Source organism: Pollicipes pollicipes, unplaced genomic scaffold (genome assembly GCF_011947565.3).
Source record: "Pollicipes pollicipes isolate AB1234 unplaced genomic scaffold, Ppol_2.1 Scaffold_7231;HRSCAF=8579_pilon_pilon_pilon, whole genome shotgun sequence".
Taxonomy (NCBI): Eukaryota; Metazoa; Arthropoda; class Thecostraca; order Pollicipedomorpha; family Pollicipedidae; genus Pollicipes; species Pollicipes pollicipes.
Window position 1 is genome coordinate 25,577,048 of NW_023597034.1, and position 26,228 is coordinate 25,603,275.

The 26,228-nt window shown below is 48.3% G+C and overlaps 1 protein-coding gene across 2 annotated transcripts in view; it reads left to right on the forward strand.

Moving 5' to 3' along the window:
* Positions 1 to 380: 380 nt before the first annotated feature.
* The window catches only part of LOC119110622 (uncharacterized), a 38,202-nt gene continuing 12,354 nt past the window's right edge, over positions 381 to 26,228 (forward strand). The window contains exons 1-10 of one of the 2 annotated variants that reach the window (XM_037234524.1): positions 381 to 548; positions 1,231 to 1,299; positions 1,627 to 1,805; positions 2,506 to 2,635; positions 7,133 to 7,259; positions 10,525 to 10,631; positions 12,979 to 13,070; positions 13,694 to 13,838; positions 21,912 to 22,025; positions 24,671 to 24,775. In XM_037234524.1, coding sequence (XP_037090419.1) covers positions 489 to 548; positions 1,231 to 1,299; positions 1,627 to 1,805; positions 2,506 to 2,635; positions 7,133 to 7,259; positions 10,525 to 10,631; positions 12,979 to 13,070; positions 13,694 to 13,838; positions 21,912 to 22,025; positions 24,671 to 24,775 — 1,128 coding nt within the window. In that variant the 5' untranslated portion in view covers positions 381 to 488. Of the gene's footprint in view, positions 549 to 1,230; positions 1,300 to 1,626; positions 1,806 to 2,505; positions 2,636 to 6,136; positions 6,243 to 7,132; positions 7,260 to 10,524; positions 10,632 to 12,978; positions 13,071 to 13,693; positions 13,839 to 21,911; positions 22,026 to 24,670; positions 24,776 to 26,228 lie in introns of both variants that reach the window. The other variant, XM_037234525.1, reaches the window with a different exon arrangement.

Consider the following 26,228-nt stretch of genomic DNA (forward strand, 5'->3'; position numbering starts at 1 on the left):
TGACTCCATCAGACTGGGGCTGCGGTAGTACAGTGGTTAAGCTGCGCGTCGGGAAAACCAGAGGTACGGAGCTCGATTTCCCGCGGCGCCCGCCCTTCCTGCCAGGATTAGAGGCCGGTATTGCGCCATAAACTTAGCTGCTGAGGACATCGTAAAGCCCCAATGACAGCACGCCCCCCACCAGCTCCGGCGCCGTGCAGCCGGCGTCGTGCCACGCTCCAGGCGCCGGCTCGTTGGGCGCACCTGCGGCAGCAACGCCACCTACCGCCGCCGCTCCGCACTGCCCGCCGAGTCTGTTTACAGCATTACCATAGTAATGCGGCGCGGCTATCGACATTCGCGTCGGCAGGCGCGCCGTGCGGCCGCCAGTGCGCCGAGGGGGCCCTTGCCCTGCCGCTGAGCGAGCGAGCCACCCGGCCGACAGCCTGTGACCCCGGCGCGACGCCTGAGAGCCGCAGCGAGCAGCAGCGTCTGCCACCGCCGACGTCATGGGCTGCGGACAGAGCACCGACTCGGCCTTCTCCAACCGCGGCTCCATCTCCAGCTTGGTGAGCCGAGCGCCGCCCCGGTCGCCGCGGCTGGCCGATGGAGGGGTAGGGGGAGGGGGGGGGGGGGTGAGCGGCGGCTGCCGGGCGGTGGTGAGAGCTGCCATAGCAGGGTGCAGGTTTTGTGGCAACTAATACTCCTGCTATTGAGATGGGGTGTAGTTTACCATGCGTTCGGAGGGCCACAGCCCCCCGCCGAGCTCCGGCTTCCGGCCCCAGGCTGACGCAGCACCAGGCCTGTGTCGGGTGCGGGACCTGAACTCAGGCCTGCGCCACATGACCTTGCCGGTTTGGTTCGAACAGGACGGTGCTGCTGTGCTGCTAAGTTTCTTTCTGCTAAGAACACAATCATCGATGGCTTTATGCAGTTGAACAACACCATAGGTCAGAGCGACTCTGCAGACCGAAAGCTGTTCGTATATATTGAACGTAATGCTCGAAACATCGAACTAATGCAAACAAGTGGCTGAAACAAGGAAAACGTCATCGACAAAAGCATACCAAACTTATTGCGCTATACAAAGCCACCAGTTACAGAGACGTTGCCACGTGCCACGTCGCTAGGCTAGACCACGTAATACACGTAACGGATTGCAGTAAGTCACGTGATGGATACGACGGCCATGAATCAGAAGCTTAAGTTAGTTTGAAATTAGCTCAGCCTCTAAATCCTGCACCGTTTCAGAAACCGTACCCGCAGCAGAGTTCCGTGGAAGACTCGGGTGCAGCGCATGGAAATGGTGTCGGACCTGAGGTGAGTACCTTTGGGTGTATTGTTTTCAATGGCTGCTGTGCCGACCCGCTACGGTTGGTTGGTCTATAATTTTAAAAAAAACTAATCGACCCGAAATAGCCCACTAACGTATTCACCGCTCAGAGCACATTTTGTAAGGCATTGATTATAACAGAACCATTATGAACAAAATGGCAATCGCTAATGACGCAACTCCGCGAAGTCTATGCACACAAATTAGGCAAAACGAAGTGATCCATTTGACAATCGGAGGGACTTGGCGTTGCCAGGAGTGCTCGGGCGGCGGCGCCTATCGATGACCGTGACAGCGCGCCCCCGACATCGCAGCCGGTGGTGGACCGCGAGACGGTGGAGGAGTACCTGCAGACGGAGCGGGAGATCGGAGAGGCGCGTCGCGCGGACCCGCAAGTGCTCTCCCAGCTGGAGATGAAGACGGAGGCGCTGGACAAGATGACGCAGAAGGTGGAGCGGCTGGAGCGGGAGTATGGTGACCTGCAGGCGCTAGCGTGAGTCTCTCTCTCCTCCCCTGCAGACAGGGAGTGGCGTGTCTTCCCCCATGCTTTCGACACTGGAGTGAGTCTGTTCCTCTCCTTCCGGCACCGCCATGAGTCTATCCCCTCTCCTGCAGACGCTCGCGTGAGTCTGTTCCTCTCCTTCCGGCACCGTCATGAGTCCACCCCCTCCCCTGCAGACGCTTGCGTGAGTTTGTTCCTCTTCTTCCGGCACCGCCATGAGTCTATCCTCTGTCCTGCAGACGCTCGCGTGAGTCTGTTCCCCTCTTGCGGGCATTGATCATGAGTTTTCCCCTCTCCTGCAGACGCTGGCGTAAGCCTTTTGCCTCCTGCAGGCGTTCACGTGGTCCCTCCCCCCCCCCCCCCCCCTTTGCGGACGCTGGCGTCAGTCTGTCACCCTACGCCTTCCTACTGCTGTCATCAGAGCATTCAGGTGAACCCAAATTGAAATTAAGCAATGCGTGCTAAGGCAAACTAGCAAAGAGAAACCAGTTGCAAGTGTATCAAAACCGAATGTGTCGTTTGCTTCATCTGTTTAAAAGTGCTGGGCCATTGAAAGAAGAGTGTTTTCAGCCTTTCTGACAAGGAGTTTAAGAAAATAGGACATACTTGCTGAGCATCGCTTCTGATGTAAGGTACCTGTAGCTGACCAACTCAACTAGCCTCAGTCACCAGCCGCATTAAAACATTGCAGAGAAAAAGAGAAGGCCGATGTCGATCAGCTTGAAAAGCCGGATGTGAAAAAATTCCTAGTCGAACAAGGAAAACTTGAGGAAAAAATGACCAAAGAGCAGGAGGAGTACATTGACGCGTTGCAGAAAAAGGTATAAGACGCACAGCCCACCGTCTGCTCGCCTTGGTATTACTGATGAATGGTGGGACATCGGGTCTTGTATCTTGCATTTCGTGCCTTGATCGTGTCTTGAATTTGTATATCGAACGCATCCCGCTCGTACTTCAGAAACATGGCTATGGGTTTAATATATTACTCGGCATGCTTTATTTCAGGAAACGTGGATGCTGTATCGCTTCCAGCACCCAGCCTGGGGAATGCTTGGTAGTTTGCTTGTGTAGCTTAAGTTGCATAATTCGACGGGTTATTATTCTTCATGACGTTTTGGAAGAGACATGCTGCATTCTTATTTTTTGCTCGATGCATATTTTACAGCTCCGGCTCCCGGTAGCATTAGGAGCTTAGTTTGTTGGGTTGGGCTGAATTGGTTGTCTTTTTACTAGATCTTAGAGGCCTTTCAAACCATTTAGGGCATCAAAATGGAACTAGGCATTGTGTATGTCGGTATATAAACATCGTCACCAAAGTGTGCATGACTTAAAAGCTTCAAAAAGTTTGCACGACAAAAGCAGTTTAATTTGGCCAGGCCACGAGTATATGTTGTGCATTGGATGCAGCAATTCTTCTCTTCCAAATCTTCTGAAATCTGAAAATAGTTGCAAAGTGGCTCCTTTTATGCCAGTGACCTTTGGAAAAAATACTAATGGTCAAGGGAGCAGCAGGTGAACTGAAACTGACGACAAAACGGCTTGCGCGACCTTTAAACGTAGGTAAAAACGACTGTCATCCATCAATAATGGCCGTGATGTCATATGGTCTAGATCACGCCACGCGAATGTTTTATTTGACACAAAGTAATATTACAAGGCCTTTCACGGTGTCCACTAAAGCCTCCAAAGTTGACCGAGGCTTTCCCTCAGGGACAAAGTTGACCACGTTTGGCCAGTCGCCAGCTGACTTTTCTTTTTCAGCCCAAGTAGCGTGCTCACCCCGGTGCTCTTACGCAGCACCACACTAGTTGTCAACATACCTGCCTTCGATGGTGGGGCAAAACACCACGCCCCCCCCCCCCTTGGGACTCGTGACCGATAGCAGCCTATCACAAGCCCACCGCTATTTCGCTGGACCACGCGGCCCAGGGGATCGCGGACGTCGACAAGACTTTCGCTGTGGCGCTGCTCCTGCGTTAAGATCTTAATTGCACACACCGGCAAAACAAGTTGAGAAGGTCAAGAGCGCTTAACAGATCTAAGCAGCGCACCGTGCGTCAGTTAAGTTTTTATTTAAGAGCCCAGCTCGCCACTAATTGCATACCAATGAGCCGAGACCTTCCGTCAAACTGGCATTTACAGAACAGATCGTTTGTTGGTCTGCGCTATGTGACGCTGGTTGGTACCTATTGCTGCGCGATTTGATGGTTGGTACCCACCACTGCGCTATGTGATGCTGGCTGGCACCTATCACTGCGCCATGCGATGTTGGTTGGCGCCTATCACTGCGCAATGTTATGCTGGTTGTTGCCTATCATGACGCTATGCGATGTTGGTTGGTACCCATCACCGCGCGATGTGATGCTGGTTGGTACCTATCACTGCGCTATGTGATGTTGGTTGGTACCTGTAAGCGATGTCAGATTTTGGCAGACATATGATAACTGCTCAGGCTACCTCGTCCGGCTGACGAATGTTGGCTTGACTTGACGTTACTGACTAATATTTTGTGCGATGAAAACATTTGCTGGCGATGGTTAACGACGCCAAAGCGATTTATTAAGCTTATGGGCTGTGGCTAGCGCAGTCGTAAAATCTTTTGGCAACGTTTCACCCAACAGTTTTGTGCAGGGCAGTATATTTTGGACGGCATATCCTTGATAAAATCGCAGTGTCAGTCTAATCGTGATCCCCCTCCTTCCCCGCCTTGATTGTTTTTGGCTTCACCGCTGCTCGTTTTGAGCACCGGTGAAGTCATCTATGCAGCGCTAACCTGCTCACCAGAAGTGCCCTAAAAACAACTTTTTCGAGATGCATTTTGTGCGCCGAGTGAATTTCTCCGAGAGTTGTATTTTGGTAAACGCCGACTGATGATGTGTAGGAGCAGCCCTACGAACTGTTTTTTTTCTATTTCAGCGCCTGATGCTGCGCCGCATAAACGGGCATTTCAAAATTTTAAACCACCTCTTTACATAGAGTGGCTTGACCTGTGACTCACAGATATTAATTGTTTTCAAAAGCCCATCAAGCTTAACATACAAACTAAGGCTGGCGGCGTTTTTTTTTTATTCATGGGTGCAGCCACTGGGGGGATATGAGCTGTCAAATGTTTCTAGAGTAGCATGCTTTCCTCTCCGATTTTGTATTTAACATGCACAATTTTTCATGTTTTCCCATTGAAATGCCATCTTTTGATCAGATTTTCCGCTCTATATCTCATTTTGACCCCTTCCAACTTTAGTTTGCTCCTCCAATTACAGCTTGTCCCGGTCATCTTTGTGCATTGTGCAAATATCGTCCGCTAATATGAAATAAGGTGAATAAATATAAAGGTGACGTATAGGGCCACCTTCTCATTTTTGGTTTAGTTCTGCTCTCGCAATTAAGGTATTCAATCGTCACTGACAACATTACTTATAGAGCTTTTACTGCGGAGAAAAGGTAGCATTCATATATTCTCGTTCATTGTTTTTAAATGTTGAAGTGTTAAGTCAATCAAGTCAATTAAGTCAAGGTAAGTGGTAATTTCATTTTTCCCATCAACTTCATCGTTACCGTCAGTTTCACTGTCACTCTGTGCATCGCGTAATATCTCCTGGTGTTAAATAATTTGAATAAATTTGGAGAGGAAGTATAGAGCTATCTCATCATTTTGGTTTGTTCTGCTTCAACAAGTTAGGTGTTGAACGATTACTGACCACATTACTTATAGAACTTGCACTGTAGTGAAGATGTACTACTCACATGTTTGTTACTCATCGCGTTGACAGTTTCGCTGTCTTCATCTAAACTTCCAGCGTCTAGTAAGTTGTCTGCAACCAAATTAAGCTAGACTCTTGCCCCTATGACTTACAAACATAAATCTGGACAGTATGTGTCGCATCCAGACAGCACCAGATAGCTTTCCATTGCACTCGGGATGACAGCTCGTTTTAACAGGATGTTCTGATGCGTCATCGCCAGATCTTCTGCGCCTCCAGCATCAAAGGACTCCGCGGCTTACTCCTTTGTATGGAGGGGCCGTGCTTGATTAGCGGGTGACAGCTCGATAGTTTACGCCAGACACGGACTTGTATGCGACGACAAAACCACTGAGAGTAGTTTTCTCAAAGGACTTCCAAGAACGTTAAATGAGCAAAAATGTCTTGAGCTCCTGGCTTTTCGGCGTTGAGAGCCTAAGATGCCATCCACGAGGTCATTACCAACGCTACCAGCCTGCATACAGCTTAAACGATCCCCTACCTTTGGATATTAGCCTGCTCCGTCGCTCGCAACGCCGTCACGAACACGAGCGGCTGTACAATATCCGTGTCCTTCGATAGAAAAGATGGGGACCAGTCGGACACGAAAAAGGCGCTGGTTGCCATCAAGCGGGGTGCTCGCGCCAGCACGGCTGAGGAGGAACGGGTGGCCGGGTGCAATAACAAGGTTCGACAGCGCTGGTTGGCGGTGGCCGCTGCTCCTATCGCCGGCTTGTGAACTTACCGTGTGCGCCCTGTACATAGGATGACGTGATTTTGTAGATGTCGCCGCTGGCTGGCCAGCTTTATATAGACGCAGATGCTCGCTTATATACTGCTTACGCAGGCGTTTTCTACTTTTGTAAGGATGTTGCTTTTTGACGCTAGGTCCCGGAACATGAACTAAATGCATGAGCGATGCTGCATGGTCCCATCCAGGAATCCTTTTGTATTTTTCTATGCATGATTTGATGTCGGTTGGGGGCGGCTTGGTGTGAGACTGATGCATGTCTCTGGCGGATGTCAAAAAAGTGATGGGTCTTCCTCAAGCGTGTTTTTGAAGTCACTGTGGAAGGATTTCACGGTCGCAAAGCGCGTCTTTCCGCACGCGTGCACCTTTAACACCACCTCGGAATCATTTCACTTGGAATCTTTGCACGTCAAAATAGTTATTGCATCCTCGCATGTAAATCGTAAATGAACTTTGCTTGAGTTTGATAGACGCCGGGGACCAATACCTTGATCTGTTTCTGTCAGCACGTTGGTTCCGTTTTGTGCTGGAAATGTAAAACTTATCAGCAAAAAAGAGTTTGTACGATGTTACAGTTCAAAGAAATATATGTTCAAATTGATCTCGAACTTCACGTTGTTATTCTACACTCATCAGTTGCGTTGTAAACATCATAAATATTGTCATGATAAATGCATCTGTTATTTCGACGTCTTCTGCTCGGGTCGCACCATGTCCCTCTCTGCATACGTGGAGGAAGTGTTGTCGATATTTAGCTGATCTGGACCAAGGTTTTGCTCTCTCTCTCTCTGGGTAACTGGATGCCCTCCTGCGCAATGTGCGTGCAGGAGATAGCGAAACAGGCACGTGACGAGGCCGTGAGGCAGAAGGAGAACATCCAGAAGGAGGTGGACCAGCTGCAAAGCAAGGCGGCTAGGCTGCAGAACCTGTACACCAAACAAGACGCCCTCCTAAGTACGCACAGGTCATCTGCCGTGGCCTGAACATACGCCATGCTACGGAATGGTGTTGATGACAGTGTTCACTATGACTGGGGTCTAAAACGCCTGTTGGAATTAAGACCAAATGACTGTCTTTATTTTGTCTCGTAAGTCAACGTCTCCTCTCGTATGCTATGATAGTATATTAATATTGATCAGCAATGCATGAGAATCATGTTGAGCTGGTTGGTCCGACTAAAGTAACGTAATGCTCTGTTTGGTAGCTCTCTTCACGAGTTGCAGTTTTTCACAAAATGCTGAGACAAAATAAAAAAGCCCGCAAAATGCCACAACATCCAAAATGCCTTAGTAACCTGAAGCCCCAGGCCGCTCGGATAGAGCAGTTCTATGTTTCAGGGGACCTCAGACCACCGTGTGACCGCTCTGTGCTTATGTCTAGTGTAGCAGGCCAACCCGTGAGGTTAGAATGTGGTGCAGTTCTGCCAGCATGTGCTGCTGACTGAGAGCATTCTGAGGTGCCGTCACATAAATTACGTCATGATTTTGTGTCATTTTTGAAACGTATTTCCCTTCTGGTTACGCACTGGTTGCGTTTGGCAGAGACTCCTGGACTGTGTCATATTAGACGTAATTTCCCAAAAAGGAACTTACGATTAGCCCTTCATTTACCTGCAAGTGCGAAACAAAAGAAGAGTGTTGCTTTTGATGGGAGGAAGCCAACGGCAATAAGATTTTAAAACGTCTTGAAATGATCCACATGGTTGGCGACCACGCCCGACCGCAACGCTACGCTGCCTTCCTGTCACCCTTCGGTTATGCTCCATAAACCCTATTCTCTCCCGCCTTTCATGCGTGACGTAATATCTGGACGGTCCCTACCGACTTTCCATAACTGTTGCCGGAGGCTTCCCATAGCTGTAGGCCAACACCTGGCATGCCTGGGTGCACTGCGGTACAGCCTAGCCAGCTGCGCGTGTTATACAAGTCCGCACTGCTCAACTGTACAACGGTGCAGCCTATCTGGCTCCTAGAGTGAATGCCGCGTGCGTGAGCTCTCCCGTTCATCCCGCTTCACTCGCCTGTGCCGGACGGGTCTGCGTTGCACAACAGTCCCATCATGCGAACACATGCAAGGAATGTAGGTGACCACTGGTGAGGTGAAAAGGCGGGCTTGGCCAGGTTAGTCGTTCTGGAACTAATATCTGTAGGACCACGACGTTATTCCGAAGCATCGCACCATTGCAATGGCTGTCAAGACGTAACAGGTCTAGCAACGGCCCTAGTCATCTGCAAGAAAACGTGCTGCTGGCATTCATCGCAAATTTGCTTGTCGCTGGCTGAGTTCAGTGTACAGTTTATCTGTTTGGCTGTTGTTTCCACCCCGCTCATGCCAGTGGCCGGTTGGTGTGACTTATCTCGTTTTCGAACCCATAGTGAAGAAGTTCGGGATACCTTACAGCGACATGAGTCTCAGTGACGCTTGCTCTGTTATGCAATGTCGTACAGGGAATAGTTGGTGTCGTCACATTCGTGCAAAGGACGTGGTCTGGTCCTTGGGCTTTTCCTTTCAGGTATGGCTGTTGAAATGATAGTCGTCACTCTCAACCCGACTTATGCGAAGGAGATGACCCATTGTAATGTAGTTGATGCAACGAATGTAATAATCACAACGGCCCGCGCAGTGCATTGCAGCCGACTCAGCAGTAAATAATAATTTCGACTGATTCTTAGTATATTTTCTCCAATCTTGAAGTCAGCTGCCCTTTCCTCCAAAAAGGTGAATCACAAACCGCTTCTTTGCATTGTCCCGGATGCGCAAGCATCGCCATGAATGAGAACATAAATCAACAGTAGCGTTGATTCTCGCGCACTAACGACGCTCCGCCCACGCCAGGCAACCATGCCTGAATGAGACTCAGTCGCAGCAGCAGCTGAGTGGGTCCTGTATGGTACTATATGGTCCTGCAGAGCTCGTTCGTCCGGTTCAAAGCTGTACCACACCACACTTCCCTTCCGGCACCGCAAGGTGCTCCGCGCCTACGACCACTAGAGGAGTTCCAAAACTGGACCTGTTCTCCGAGACCCCTTGTCGTAGGTCAACTGACACCCACTCCTCGCTGTCTGTCGCCAAAACAGAGCGCCGACAGACCTCAGCACTGAGAACGGTAACCTCCCTTTGATAATTTCCACATTCACACGTGACTTTCTCCATTCCGACTTTCTCCATTCCATGTCATCGATAAGATTTTCGACTGTTGGCTGAACAGAACTTGTCCGAGGTTCGAAACCCAGAGGGTTGTTAGAGGAGACATCTGTCTTCTGATGCATAAGTACTTACCTATGCACCACGCACGAATCGGTCCGCTTTCTCATTTCCATCAATTTTTCAGAGCCGGCTGCGACATCGATGTGCCGCAGATGAGGAGCATGATTTGAATACTGGGTCGGGCGGGAGCTCTGTGGCTTGGCTCGAACATTTAGTGCTCGAAGAGACTGTTGCACAATGGGTTAAGTCCGGCGGCACACAGATCACATGGCAGATGCAACCATGCAGCCAGCCCAGCCGCTTCCCTCCCTTGTGTATCCTGTAACCGCTTCCCGTATGTTGTGCGACAGAGAAGCATGTCAAAAAGCGGAGAAGCAGCAGCGAGAGGAATGTCGCTGCTGCATTTGCCCAGCTCCTCAATGTCGTCGATGAAGCGTAAGCCATATCAACTGGACACGCTTGTGGGCGGTACAGAATGACTCATCAACATCATACAAGACTTTACCGACCGAACTTGAAATAGAAACCAACTATACGCTCTCTGGCAAACGATCGGCAACAACATAAACATCACAAAAGAACCAGATATACGACATTTTCCCAAAATATGTAATGAGGCGGCACTTTTAAAAAAGCGCTTAGGTTACATAATTATGTGTGAATAGACGCCCTATATCGCGTAGCACCAGGCGCGAAGCAAATAATACGTTTTCTTGTGGCCTTTTTGACCTGCTAGCTCGAAACATTGCTGCGTTATCAGTAATGTTTGATACCAGGAAGCAATATTTAGGAGCTACCCAACTGGTCTTTCCTTATCTGAACCGGCTTTTTCCAAAGCCTTAACTACCAATCTAATGGTCATATTGACTGCCAGCCCGGGCAGCAGTGATGTCCGGGTTTTTCTGTTCAGAAAGAATAGCAAATGCAGAAAAACAATCAAGTTAGACAAGTTGTCATACCGTCGTGGAAAAAGTGTGTTTGATTGAATAAGTGATATTATCCATCGTTTTAGGTAAAATATTCGGCGGAGAGTACGGAAGTGACTTGGAAAACAAACTGGAGGAGGAGCTGGACGCCCTGGAGGCTCAGAAGGCCCGAATCATGGAGGCCAACTTCAAGGTAACTATGCAGCTGTCAGCAACAGTCAGGCATGGGTTGAACGCAGTTTTGTTGGATGGTGCAACTGTTTGATGATGGGGGCTGCGTCCGCATAGTACACCACTCGATTACCTGGTAAACAATTTCTTGGCACACAGGCTGATTACCTGGTAAACAATGTCTTGGCATTACATGCCCTGTAGTAATGATTACTTACAGCACCACATAAGTGGCAAATTGGCATCGCTATTGTCTTCCCAAAGGAATGCTCATTTTACGCATTGTGTGCCGGCTGCGCCCTCATTCCGCAAAATAATGAGATTGCCGATCATATTACGCGTTTATCTACCGGTGCGCTTCGTTGTCAGTAAGCGCCACGCACAGCAAAGTCACCATATCCCAGTCAACCTCAGTTACGCTGTAATGACAATAGCTGCTTCGTTAGATATTGATGCACGTCGAAGCTGCGGCTGCGGCCACTGTCCGTCTTAGGTGTTGTGACGAGTACAAAGGAACATTCGATACGCGTCAAACCGCTGTGCCAATGTATCATTTCGAGACGTAATGGACAAGCGTCAGTCTGTTGTAAAACAGAATGAGCATATTTTTAAGCAGTGCAGAAAGACAAAATAATAAACAAAGAATTGGCATGGCAAATATGCATTAGGCAACAAAGATGCTCTCTGATTCATTTTAGGCTGACTCCCTAGTCAACAAATCATCATGTAGGGAGCTAAGTCCTGAATTCCGTGCTTCTATGCCAAAAAATCAGGTGGAAAATGAATATTTTACTGTTCTAAGATGACATGATCTCCGGATGATCCTTTAGATCCACCCTCTCCCCTATCCCACTTGCTTACGCTAGACCAAGGCTATCTAACGACGTAGAACCGTCCGGTCTGAAAACGTGGCAACATCGAGCTTGCGTGAGAATAGAGGTAGAAGTAGTCTGGAAGCAAAGCTTGCGTGATGTCAGGTGCACCACACTTGATGACATCACTGGAGAGGAAACTGCTCATTTATTCAGCTGACTGCTACACAACCCATCATATTGAATGGTGGATATGCTTTGGTCATAAGCATCTTTAATTACAAAAAATAAAATTTAACATTCAACACATTGAGCTATATAAATGCCAACATTTATTAAAGAAGACGTGAACAAAAAATCCCTCGGACAAGCCTCAGTTATGGCAACCGTAACGTCATGGACACCATATTTGATGACATCAGTGAAGAGGAAACTGCTCATTTAGTCAGGTGACCGCTGTACCGTCCATTCGTTTGAATGGTGGTTATGTTTTTGGTAGCGTGCGGACGGTGGTTCCCGGTTGGAATGCGTAGCAGCCGTGATACGTAATGCGCTACAAAAGCCGCATGATATATAACTCTGAGTTATGTGTACCCCCGGGAAAAATACAAAACTATGGTGAGGCTAAACTATTCCAGGATTCAATTTCCCTTACAAAATAGTTTTTGCATGCGAAAACTGTGAGCCATTTACACAGAGTCCAACCGGGAACTACCGTCCGCACCACCACCAAAACACACCCGCCATTCGGGCAAATAGGCTGCACAGCAGTCAGCTGACTCATGAGCAGTATCCTCTCCACTGATGTCATCCAATATGGTGTACATGACGTCATGCAGGCTTTGTGTCCAGCCTATATATTTTTTCACGCAGCTCGATGTTGCCACTTTTTGATAGTATTGGATGATATGGATGGCGTCCTCTGACCTGGACCCTCACCCTTCCCAGGAAGCCGGTGGGTCCGAGAACCGCTGAGCCTGGTTCGGCGAGCTGTCCTGAACTTTGACAATAGTGGGAATTACAACCGCAGAACATTCCTCGCATAGTTGCACGGTGACACGTAGCCCACAGCTTGGTACACCTGTAATTCCCATTACTATCGGGCATATGGCGTAGTTTCCCCAAATTAAATATCAACAGCTTTGGCAGGCATTGAGGGCTTTTTTTGTTAGGCTGTCATTTACTGCAAAAGGCTTTAAGCGTGTTGCTATAGCGTGACATATGAACCCAAGTCTGGGAGTCATGCAGGTCGATGCTGACAGGCACACCGCAAGGTAGAGTCCGGTTGATCCTTTTCGTATAAAGAGTGCATGTTGATTTTTCAGTTCTGAGAACATCTATGAATTCGTGCGATCGTTTGCGTCCGCTGGTTCAAATAGCACCGTTCGCGATGATGTTTGTGCGCGCTAAATACCGCGTCAGCTGAGGCCCGAGACGGACGGGAGCAGCTCGCTCCGACCTGTGACGTCATACCATGAATTGGGCTTGAGCCCAGGCGTCTGGACTCGGAAGCCGCCGCGCCGCAGGTCCGGCACTGACGCCGCCTTATCTCGACAGTGGCGCCAGGCGCAGATGATGATGGAGTTCGCCTGCAGGCAGCTGGCCGTGGCTGTGCAGAAGTGGCAGGACCTGCCCGATATCCCAGACACGTGAGCAGCGCCCCCTGGCGTGCCGTGCCGCGCAATGACACACTGTGATGCCACGCAGCCATTAGTCGCTCGCACATCAACTGTACTCGCCCGTGAGCACAGCTGATTGATGGCAACGTTCTGAACCATTGTTGGTGCTTACTTTTTGGTCGGATGAAGGTTTGATGACCTGGCGCACGTATGGTTGGTTGCAATGGTGCATTGGTTTTTAAAGTCGCTTTATATATATAAAAAGAAAGAGAGAGAGAGAGAGAGAGAGAGAGAGAGAGAGAGAGAGAGAGAGAGAGAGAGAGAGAGAGAGAGAGAGAGAGAGAGAGAGAGAGAGAGAGAGAGAGAGAGAGAGAGAGAGAGAGAGAGAGAGAGAGAGAGAGAGAGAGAGAGAGAGAGAGAGAGAGAGAGAGAGAGAGAGAGAGAGAGAGAGAGAGAGAGAGAGAGAGAGAGAGAGAGAGAGAGAGAGAGAGAGAGCGAGAGAGAGAGAGAGAGAGAGAGAGAGAGAGAGAGAGAGAGAGAGATATATATATATATATATATATATATATATATATATATATATATATATATATATATATACATTCAGTCCATTGCCTGCTTAAGGAGACAGGGTACGTTCGTCGGCTTGGCAGGAGCCTGGAGGTCCGTTACACGATGGCGGCCGAGGCTAGGAACAACCTAGTAGCCGCCTCCCAGAACATCGAGGGCGCTCACCGCTATCTCAGCAACGTGGAGTTCCCGTACTGCAACCCGGATGAAGTGGACACCCTCAACAAGGTAAGGCGCCACCGCTATTTCAGTGGCATTGAGTTCCCCTACTGTAACCCTGACGAAGTGGACATCCTCAGCAAGGTAAGGCGCCAACGTTATTGCAGTGACGCGGGCTTCCATTCTGGCATTTTGAGTTCAAAATTATTTTGCTGAGTTATCGGCTTTAAACATACCAGGAGGTAACGGTAAAACGACGTTTCCGAGCAGGCATTCGTCACATCGACAGTACTTCACGTTTCAAGCTGTGCATGTGATCACGATTGGAGTCTCCAATGCAACGAGTGAGTCCTTTGTCCGAATTTACATCATTTTATGCATGTTGCGAAACTTTAAAGCTCATAACCTTGACATTCACGATGCATGACTTTTTCTCAAGGTTCATCGGTGACATTTTACTTAAACGTGGTAAATGACGCTTAGTTCTCACCGTAAATGCACTCCAAAGGGGTGTTCTGGATTATTTTTTATCGCTATCATTTTACAGTCCCGTACTGTCGGGCTAGCTGATTGCTAATGGTCAGGTCACCCAAGTTCAAGTAAGGTTAAACTTTTGTCTTGGTCTTTGCAAGGTGGCCAGACATGGCCTTTTTTAATTGCATACAATAGTCGCTCTCACGAAGGATTACGGTGCAAAGTTTTTTAATTTCAGTGTTTTTTATTCTGACCGCGCACCTTTTGTCAGCGACTTCCGGCTAAAAATGTGTCGCAGAGATTTAAAATCATGTTTGACACACAATTTGATAAAATCGCGGTTGGCTGGTTATAAGCAAGATCGTATTTATGATATGACGCTAGATCTCTTCCTATCAGTTTTTTGAAAACTTATTAAATAAAAGCACCACAAAATACCAACATTCGGTGGTATTTTGACATTCTGACGCAGGCGCGACAAAGCAAGCTCATTTGTTCTGGCAACATTCCTGCTCATAAATATGCAGTAGTTGCAGAACCTGCTTAGAGTTTTCAGAGCTTGCTTACAGCACCTACAAAGCTTGCCTGCAATACTCACATGGCTTCCTTACAGTACCTACAGAGCTTACGCGGCTTACACAGGTTAACGTGATCCAAGATGAATGATTATTGAATGACATGATCCTTGAGTCCGCCTTGCCCCACACAGCACCGCTGTAAACAATAATATGGCAGCCGGCATCCAACGCCTTCACCGATGCGCATCGCTGACTGCCAGGCATAGTATTTTCCTACAATTTGGGTGAACTAGAGTCATGGGCTGAAGAAATATCTATAAATGGTCTCGTTTAATACAACAAGCTTATGTTTAGTTTGACACATGTGGTCTTCATCTTACATGTCAATGGAGTTCTATAAAACAACGTTCTCCTTGTCAGTGTTCAGAATATACTAAGATTTCACAGAAACATTTTGAAAAGTTTAAAAAACTTGTAGTGCCTTAAAAGGAGCGTTTCACATTTGTATGAGGCTTTTAACTGAAAAAACCATCTTAAAAATCATTCGGTAAACTTCACAGCCTTGTCTTTCTTAAGGCCTTAACACGCGCTCGGGTTGGGAGGGGGTCAGATTGAGCCCACCCCCAAAAGGTTTTTCCACAGTGCTTTCCGAACCGTATCGTATCCGTGCCAAAATTGGCCTAGCTGTAGGCAATCGAATAGCAGATCGCTTGACTTAAAAATTTAGATGCACCTTGTAATGTCACTGACCTATGGCAGGTCAAAGTTAGGCCATGGTTTCAGCGAAGGCAATTTCTAGGGAATCGTTCAATCTGATGCAGCAACGGAGTGTTTGAAAAAGCCATACATCTCTGAGATGCTTTCTTAGGCAACCCAAATTGTTGAATGAGCAAATTACGTTGCACTAAGTTCAGGTATGAAGGTCAGACCAAGGTAACCAGCTTGCTTTATGACTCCAGGGCTTGCTGTATGGGATACTTTCTGGTGCTCATTTCGAATTTATTGATAGCAGGAACCGCATTAGATATCTTCCATTGACTATTTAGAGGTCAGGATAAGTCATTGACCTAAGATGACACAGGTCGACATTTTGTTTTTAGGAACATAGTCCCTAGCGTAATCTTTGTCGCTTATTCAAATGCAAATGCAATTCAACGCTTATTCAGAGCAGTCTTGTACATTTCTGGTCGCCATGACCTTCAAAGGGTCAAACAAGGTCACTTACCGTAAATGAGCTTGTGACCTTTTGCTTAGAAACAGTTATCTAGGTTCTGGGGCACTATGAAGGCCAACCTGGAATTTGACCTTGTTTGACCTTATTTCACCTGAAGGTCATGACTTAGAAACCTCATACTTTGATCTAAGCGAGTTTATGTACAGATAAATGTACCCTGTAAATTTGGTATTTCTAGCTTTCTTAGTTCTCGAGATCTCAGTGGGTTCAAATTGACCCCCACCCGAGCGAAGGGTGTCTTGCCGGCCACCCGGTCCCTATTTAACTCTTTCATTTCCGAGCGGTGCGCCCATGGAGATATGTAGACTTTTTCGTACCGGCTATATCAAGGTCACCCAGACATCTATGATATTGAAATAATGTTGTTCAAATCCCGCCGTTTTATTGGCGACGCGGTGACCAAGGCAAAAAAACCGTTGAGTCGTTCAAATTTCGCGTTCGTGACCGCGATTTCTGGATGCAACGGCCGTCAGCTGGCTTTCAATCAATGTTGTGCAAGGTATGATAACACAATCAAACGCTGGTGCACTGAGGAGCATACCTAATAAATAGATAACTTGTGTTGTCTAGAGTAGTCTTTTCCACTTAAAATTATACTTATAGTCACAAGCCAGCTAACTTCATCATATCTGATGCTTGCTTCAGTATATTCAAATGTGGAACATTCTCTTTAATTCATCGTGAAAACAGCTGATTCGAATATTCGTGGAGCCTATCTTACAGCTTTCACTGTTTGAACTGATGTGGGTTGTTTTATTATTGGTGCAGCGAGACGGGCCAGCACAACGATAGCCTTCAACCCTTTGACCTGACATAACATATCCCTTGTCACACCTGTCGCTGTTCACTAGGACGCATGCCATTCAGGTTTTCCAAGTTCTCTCCAGCGCGGCTTTTCTGCTTTGTGGTAGCCTGTTTAGTTCCTCAGGTAATCGGAGCCCATAAAGGGTCAATTTGGCCGCTGCAGTCTCATTTGGCCCGTCAAAGGTCACATTCATCTTTGTTCAGCCACACTTATATAGCCCAGCTCGACGAAACCTTAACACTGCCTTTTTCTCTTTGTCTTAATCTTGCCTAGTTTTGGAGATTGTTGTGTTTGTGGAAAAGTTAAAGGCTTCTGGCCAATGAAAATGTCGGAGTTGAAAATCTATTACCGTGAAGTTAAAATCGAAGCACTTGGACCCAGCCGATGAATTATTTAAGGATTGGCTCTCATGTTCAGCAGTTGGCTTGGCAAATACCTCGCTTACGTCAAAAATGATGGCGTGCAGTTCATTATGTCAAATAAGCTGTGGCTGACTTTCCGGCTAGCCATTCATTAGTTTTTTATCGTGTAAAGCTGTTATTTTGTGGCAACTGTCGTAGCATGCAAAATTCACCAACTCCAAACTTTTTTATTTCAACAGAAAACTTGTTCAGTGAAATAGACAAATTTCACCTTTTAGTTCGATGATATGAAAGTGTGGTGGCGTTTGGCGATAATTTCGTTATGGATTCCTTGGTTATGGATGCCCTGAAACAAAAACTTCAGATTACGAGTCATCCGTTTACATTCCTCGCTACGATTTTTTTTTACAACCCAAAAATGTTGCTATTCATTTGTAGCTCCTGAACGCAAAGTGGAACGGCACCAACGTAGGTTCAAGCATCCCGGTGTCGGGCTTTGTGGGCTTACTGAAGCGCTGAAACAAACGTCAGCAACCTCTTAATCAGCATGCAGAACGTTGCGAAATGAATGCTGGATGGCGATGATGATAACATAACGAAGCTAGAAATAGCTATTTAAGACTGCACCAATTAGTGCCATACATCGCTCAAACTACCACTGCGTAATGTAGGAGCGGTTTCTCTGCCCGTTGACCTGTAGAGGTGTGGCTATGCCGATTTTTTTAAAGGGAAACGCGACGTACACGTCGCGCCCCATTTGTAGAAGCCCCAGCGACTGCATTAGCTATATTAGCGCACATGTGCCATGGCGCAAGCAGGCCTCGGGCTCAGGACCATCACGTCGGAGTCCAATGTGTTGACCACTCGGCCATTACGTCCCATATGCTGACTGAAGCCGTTACTGTCCTGCGTATCAAAGACGTAGCGGCCGTTGTATCAAGAAGTGAAGCCGTTGCAAAGCCGTTACTCCGCAGCGGTGGGAGTATCTGGGTACATAAAAGTACGATCCAGGTTACATCATCGCTCTGCTAAGCCCAAAGAACGCATTTCTCCCCTTCCCCTGCAAAAACAAATGTTTGGATGACGCTGTTAGCCCGGCTCCATTACTATCGCGCATTCATATAAGTCAACGTTGAACGTCCAGTGCGTTAGCACTAATGGCATGTACCGTGCAACGGCCTTCACATTTTTGCATTAGTGACAATGTATTTGTAGAGCGGAGCGCGTAACGATCGCCGGCCACGCATCGCACACGGCGGCGTCTGAGCCGACCCGGCGGTGTCATGTGCATGTGTCATGTGCTGTGTCAAGTGCATGTGTCATGTCCAGACCAGCGTAATCCGCGCCTCTACCTTGCCGTAGAGGACTCCGGGTCGGGTGCGTGCAGACAGACCACAGCTACGCTCGGACGTGTCTTACGCAAAATTTCACAGCTGGTGCAGTGTTTGTGTCTGATGGAGAACAAAGCGGAAGCTGAGACAGATGCGTAAATCTGCCAGGCGGGAAAAATCAGACATGAAGCAAAAGACAATGTAATTCAGCTGACACATTGACGTTGCCCGTAACGGTCGTTTGGCACGCGCCTACTCCACCTCCCGCGTTAATCAATGAAGTAATGTCACACTTCATGCCACCAACGTTTGATATGTGTATTGTGTCTATGTAGATGACTGTATGGCATATAGGGGCTCACTCGCATCTGACGTGTGCAGCAGGCGTCTTGCAACTTCTACCATGGCATGCGAGTGTGCATATAGTATATCAACAAAATAAAACTCAAGAACAAATACCCAAGAGCCGCCGCCCTCTCTTAATGCCGTCAAATTTATCGGGTGAGACGGATGATCAGATTTTAAATTATGCGCTTTGTGAAGAACTCTTTAAATAGAGCCACTTATTTGGGCCACTTTTTTTTAGCTTACATGATACCGGGGCCCCGATCCGAGAAACAGTTTCCAAGCGAGTTTGAACATGCATACAACACTTGTGTTTCTTTCGATCACGGCTGTAAGCGTATGTCAGCCACACACGGACAAATCCCGAGAAGTAAGCCTTGGTGCTCCCCATTGAAGCTAACTTTGAAGGATTTGTCAAAGATACTCCTGTTCATATGTATACTTATTTTCAATAGGACATGGCAGCGTCAGGTTAAGGGAATAATATGTATTTTGGATGAATCTAAAACCTCACCGTTAAGCCCTTCTTCCGGTCTTTTTGCAATACCGCACGCTGCAGGTATTGCAAATAATCTCCTTACCAATTACTGATTGTCCCCACATGCCGAAAGACCTTGGACTTAGAGCCTCCTGGATTTCATGAGAAAGCGCTGTTTGTCTTTAGAAGCTTTGTATGAGTGCCAGGTAAAACATCTAATAAAACACCTAACAAAACACCTGTCTTCGTAAAATTGTTATTCCTCACGATGTAAGGTTCATCTTCCAATTATATGATTGGAGAAGTTTTCATGACTCCTGTGTCAATACGAAGAGAGACGTTTGCAATGAGATCTAATGGTCATACTGGTCCCTGCGTCTGCCACAGACCCGTCTTTAATGATACGGTGACAGACTTAATGAGGCTGGAGTTTTGCCAACGACCGTCCTCAAATGTCGCCACACAGCGGGCATGCCATGCGTGCTTCCACCCAGACCAGCCAGGACCTCCTCCTCACTCATGTGGCGGAGCTCGGCAACGGAAACAGTCGGCCTTTGATCACGCCTCAGGCGTAGAGCAGTCAGAGACGGAGAGACGCCTGGACAGCTCTTGCACGGAACTCCCTGGTGCGGGATAGCGCTCCGGTTTTCGCTCCGTGTTGGTTTTGGCGACAGGCGTGCTGTCGGCCGGAGCTTCGGTTCGAAGGTCTAGCGTGGCACAGATTGCCTAGCGCTGTTTTGAGAGCCAGGGGACGTTGATTTTACAGAAAGGAGTGTTTGCGTCCCCGGAGGACTCCCGCGTAGGAGCCGAACGGGCCCGTGTTCGGCTCAGCAGCCTGCCCGGGCGGGGTACATGAAGAGGAGCGGGAGACGCCAGCGGCTCGTGTCAGCGGTACTGCAGGGTGGACTCACAATCCGTGTGCGAGGGGAGAGTTCGGTACTGCTCCAAGCTGACGGTGGACTCGTAGGTCCAGATCCAAAGGTGTTTGCCGGAAATGAGCACGAGTCTGCAATATAGGTGGTCGCACACGAGTGATGGTGAGCGGTGGAGCCAGGAGTATGAGACTTGTGAGAACAATGCGATCATTCGTATCCAGCGGGCAATCCATGTCATTGGCCGGGATCGAGTCTGAGTTAGTACAAAAATTACCGCTCTCCGTTACTTTCGTTTCCCGCACACGGCGAGCAAGCGACGAATTTAAGAGCTAGACCAAATGAGCATGTCACTCGTTAAACAAGCTGAAAAATAAGAACCCGAAAATATTACAAGAAAAAGTTTTTTAGACTTGACCCGAACAGGAGAACATGAAGCCTATTCTAACGAACCCTAATAAACTCAACCGTGGGTGGCATTGCATGTGTGCACAGCCGGCTAGCTAGTGCCTCTGTCGAGCCTTTTCAGTGTTTAGCTAGAAACAAACACCACTTTGTGAAGAACGATGGGAATGCATGTAATGATGTATCTAAAGCATTTATTGATGTATTCATTTCACCAGCATCCCCCGGCATGTCAAAGACCACTTATTTTTTAACTAAGGACCTAAATTGCTGGAATTCAAATGCTCATGTCATTTCTTGCGATATCGAGCGTGAACCGCCAGAACGTATGTGCGCATACAACTGTGGGTGCGATGAAGATCAATAGCGGCCAAATCACTCAGCTGTCTCTGTGCTACGACTTTATTTCTGTCCTCATGGCAGACTTTATGTTTTCACTACGTAACAATTATGAAGTAGATCTCAGTTTTAGGAGATCCCATTAACATGCTTTAAGGCTGCACCACTCACTCCGGCAGTAGCGAACGGTTTCTAATTTTCAGCTAGCTTCACTCGCCCTCACCTTTTTGGGACGTAAATGTGCAAGCTTCTTCAATCGACAAAACGTTTGGTACTTTTTCCTGTTCTGTCCTTTTTCTGAATCCTGCTGTCAGCGGTCGCGTGCAGGGGACTACGTGCCTCAGTGTCTGACTCAGTCAATTTTATGGCTATTAAAATTGACCGAGTCACATCATCTACCTAATAACTAGAAATAAGAGAGCATTTTAGACCTGCTACGTTAGAACTGGTGTGGTGTATGACCCAGCGTCAAGCTTGACCTGGAGTGAGGTGTGACCTAAGGTGACACCTGACCTGATTGAGGTGTGACCTGAGGTGACACCTGACCTGGAGTGAGACGCGACCTGCTGTGACACCTGACCCGGAGTGAGGTGGGGCCTGTGGTGCTGCCTGACCTGGAGTGAGGCGTGACCTGTTGTGACGCTTGACCCGGAATGAGGTGTGGCCTGAGGGGACACCTGACCTGGAGTGAGGTGTGACCTGAGATGGCACCCGACCTGGAGTGGGATGTGACCTGAGGTGATGCCTGACCTGCAGTGGGATGTGACCTGAGGTGACGTCTGACCTGAAGTGAGGTGTGACCTGAGGTGACGTCCGACCTGGAGTGAGGTGTGACCTAAGGGGACAACTGACCTGGGGTGAGTTGTGACCCGAAGTGACAGCCGACCTGGGGTGACATCTGACATTCAGTGAGGTGTGACCTGGGGTGACATCTGACCTGGAGTGGCACCTGACCTCGCTTGCCTCTGTCGCGCCGCAGGCCACATCGTACGTGTTCACCGACATGCAGTCGGAGGAGCGGCACAGCCACGCCGGCCAGTGCTATGAGATCACCCACAAGAGGGCCGCCGCGCTGCTGCAGTGGTTTGACCAGGTCAGTGCTGTCTTGGCGCCCTGTTGTGAGCGGAGCATGTGCTGCAACCACCGCCAAACCCCGCCATGGAGACCCCCACTGACGATCCTCTCGTCGCCGTGCGCCATCGCCTGAGCCCGCTGGGGGCTCTTACATCGGGTTTGGTAAGCCAGCTGGGATGGTCGAGCTTCTGGGCGCACCGATTAGCAGGCTTTTGGCGCGCCAGAGCAGCAGTTATGACACGAAATTGGTTTCGTTCAGTGCCACTAATGGCCGACGTTGGAAATGGTCTCGTCCCGTATCTAGGCCGTGGTGCTGACGCATTTAATGACAAATGTGAGTTGAATGGATAGCCCGCTTGAGTTCAAACAGAAAGGTGCAAATTTGATTATTTCGTGCATTTACGACCATTCAGTTTTTCACAATACATTATATGTGCCGGGTATATTTATGCTCCTTTGTGTTTTTGTCATGGCATGACGGAATAAAACCACGCAATCTATGTTACAAACGCACGGTGATCAGATACTTTGATCCGCGACAGGTGATGACACCAAAATGAGACCAAAAAATCATGAACGAATGCACCCGCGATGTCTGGATTCTGCCTCCGCTTAGTTCCGTTTCTGACCGGTCAGCTGAATAGATCTGCTTTGCCAGTGAGCTATTTGCTGTCCTAATGGGACGGATTGTTGTCCGTTGGTCGCAACTGGTGACATCGACCCTCATGGATTATTAGGTGCTTATAAAGTAAGGCAATTACCTGGCACATTTTCCCCCGTGGAATCCTGCTGTTTGCTATAAATAACGCATGATCAGATAGTCTATTTTCAATTAATTTGTTGACTGGCTCTATAAGAAGTGAGTAGAGTTAAAGGCAATTTGTTTTGCTTTTAATCTTGTTGCGATGTGTGTATGGATATGCCCTAAACCAAATGGAAAACAACACGCTTCAAGTTATGTTTCAATCATGATAATCAAGCTCATACCGTTTGCTCAATGGCTATCACCCAGACGATTCTGCCGTCATACTTTCTTAAATCAATTGGCAAAGCCGCACGGCACAGTTAAGTTAAGTGAAGCTAGGCGAAGTATTGAAGCTTAGTGATTCACTTCGCATGAAGAATTGATCGTCCATAGGCTCAAAGAAGTCCTGATCAGTGGCACTTCAAAGAAGCTACCAACAGCCGACCAGCCCACCGCTGAAGACATGAATGGTGTTTAAAAATACACACAATGGCAGCAGGCAATAGCCCTCAGAGCCATGCGCTGGTTCCCGCCGTAGTTCCTAAGTTAACACGCCCGCAGGCGGCGCTTCATTCATGCTCCCACCCTTAGTGCTGTCTGGCTGCCTCGCGCCGCGCAGATGCATGATCGCCCGAACGGCGGTCGAACATCGATCCTTGCGCGATTGCCTTTGAGCTCACGTGTGCGATTGGCTGCCTCGTCGCATGTACGCGGGATCACCGTCCAGCGCCGCTGACTTCGACCGCCGCGCATGAAGACGACGACCGGCTGCGAAGCGCCGCCGATCGCGCACCGGCCGCGTGCGGGCGTGTGCGCGGCCGTGTCCGCCCGTGGGTTTGTTGATGTCGGCGTGTTTACCGGCATCGACCGATCGCCTCGCGAGCCGCAGCGTCGCGCCGTCGGCCTCAAAAGACGGCCACGTCCCGCGCCACTGGCGCCGTCAATGCATCGTGGACGCCTCAGCCGGCGGCCGTGACCCCCGCTGAATGCCCGCGGGCGCCGCTGGTCAGCAGCGGCCCCGCAGAGGGCGCTCTTGTAGATATTGGAGCAGCCGCGGCGACGACGTGGTGGCCGCCCGTGCCTGCGGAGGGATGATATGGCTGCCCGCGCCTGCGGCGGAATGATATGGTCGCCCCGCTCATGCATTCTGAGCGACGCAGTACTGTTGGCGACTGAGTCCAGCGAGCCGGAGGTTCATTACGTTCATGGACACCACCGATGGCAAGGCCGCGTTAATCTCGTCGATCGTTTCGGGCCCTCCGCAGTCGTGACGTTGGTCACGGTTTCCTGGGGTGTTCTGCGCTGTCGCGCGCCTGTACGCTCCTGGTTTTTATAGTTCCTGAGCAGAATCGCACAGCCTTCGGGCGTCAGAGACTTTGCATGCTAGCGCAAAGACATTATGAGCATGCTCAAGAATAAAGGCATGGGAATAGTGAGCATGTTTGAGGAAAAACGTAGGCTGTTTCGTAACAGCCGAGTCCGCAGCACCTTTGCCGGAGATTGGGATGTTCGGTCGCCATTCTATATTGTCAAGTCATGAACGATTACCTGACATCGGTCCGGGCGAGTTAGTGCATTTCTGTGCATTTCCTTTGAACCGGTGGGCAGATATCCGGCTACGTGCGAAGCTACAGAATCATCTGGGGAATTACGTATCCTAGTATCCTGTTAACAGCAGTCTGATGGGACGTTTCAGTGATCCGACGCCCCAGCGACAGCACCGAGGCGGACACCGCGCCCAGCAACTTTGCTCATCGTTCTCAGACAGCGTATACTTGAAATTAGTGTTTTTGTTATCAGCTAGTCAGAGGTAAGGTTAGCAAACTTTTCAGCAGGTGTGTAAAAGCTACTAAAAGTTATGTAGATGCCGACCTTTTGAGTCCCGTCACGAGTGCTAGACCATATGGCGTGTGTTGCAGGTACTGACGACAACAATCATGGAAGATCTGGCGCAGGTCAACAAACGCGTCAAAGAGACATCTCTGGCGCTGCGTCAGGAGCGAATCCGTCTGATCAAGCTCAAGGTGGGTCCGTGCGCCTCGTGTGAAATGCATTCACTTGGTGTCCAACGCTGTTCAATAATTACTGTGCTTGCTACATGCCATTTTGGGCGTTTTCCCCGCGACTAGGATTTCTTGTTGCATTTGGTTTCCTGCTCACAGGGTGGTTAAATTTGTCTGACTCGTTCGACAAGGTTGGCGACAAAATGCATGTTTTCACAAGAAGCTTGGTGCCCAAAAATCCTTTTGGCAGAACCTTTTGGAAACAGCCACAACGAAATAGCACAGCATTCTCAGCAAAAATTAACTTGAGTTCTCTATACACAGATAGTATGCCTGCATGGTGATATATTTCGTCGCACAAACAAACAACGCTTTTCGTACAGTGAGCTAGAATCGCTTTTAAACCAGGGTGGGAGCGAAAACTCCATCGCAAAAAGACCGTGCGAGAGTGAAAAAAATCAAGTTACAAAAGATGGAACTTATGGGCTAGTGAAGGATGCTTCAGCAAACATAGACATACATTTCAAGTTGGTATGGACGTAATGTCATGAACCTGACAAAACTCTTTTGTTTTTTAACATCTTACGTCATTGAAGTGAAACAGAATACACTGAAGCATAATAATTTCATAACAGTGTAATAAACATAAAACTATGTAACACCAATAATTATGATGCTGCTCTTTCCACTTCACCTTCACAGCATCTTTTAACACAAAGCAAAGCAAGGGAATTCAACAACAAAGCAACAACAGAACATTCAACAAGCATAAAACACTCAAACAAAAAACCTTAGACTCCTACACATCAGCCCATCACCAAGTGAAACACGATAGACATACCTCTGGCTTCTGTTAAGATGGGGTCAGGAAAAACGTACATTTCTTCACTGTTTCTTACAAGATACTGATACATATTTCCATGGAAGTAGGCTCACTATGCCTAGCCTAAAGAGGCTTTACTTTATCTCATCCTATCTAATAAATGCATCACAGCAGCATTTGTGAGTCACTGATTCTTGAACAATTGTTATTGTCACTTGCCCTGCAATTAACCAACTTAACCTAATTTAGAGTAGCCCATATATGGCAGTAGCGTATATAGGGCATAGGGCAGAATTTTGCCATTAAACACTTCTGTATTAGCTGCTTCAGGTCTGTCCCAAAGCTAAGTATGGCAGCATAAGGTAGCCTGGTGAGGTAGACACTGGAAAGGCTTAGATTTATTATTATCGAGCACCGTTATGAACCAAAACACGGCTAACTGAGGGTTAAACAAGGCAAAAATGGCGGTAAAAATCAGTTCCGTGCTTCAAATTGTTTCCTTCATTCCCTGTGAATTGTTCAGTGCTGGGTGTACATCAAACGCGTTCGGGCGGCTGGCGAATTAATCCAATTTATGTATAAAATTTGTGCAAGTTTGCAGTTGGAGCATTTTGCAGAGCGGTATCACACTCGTATGATGCCAAGAAAAAC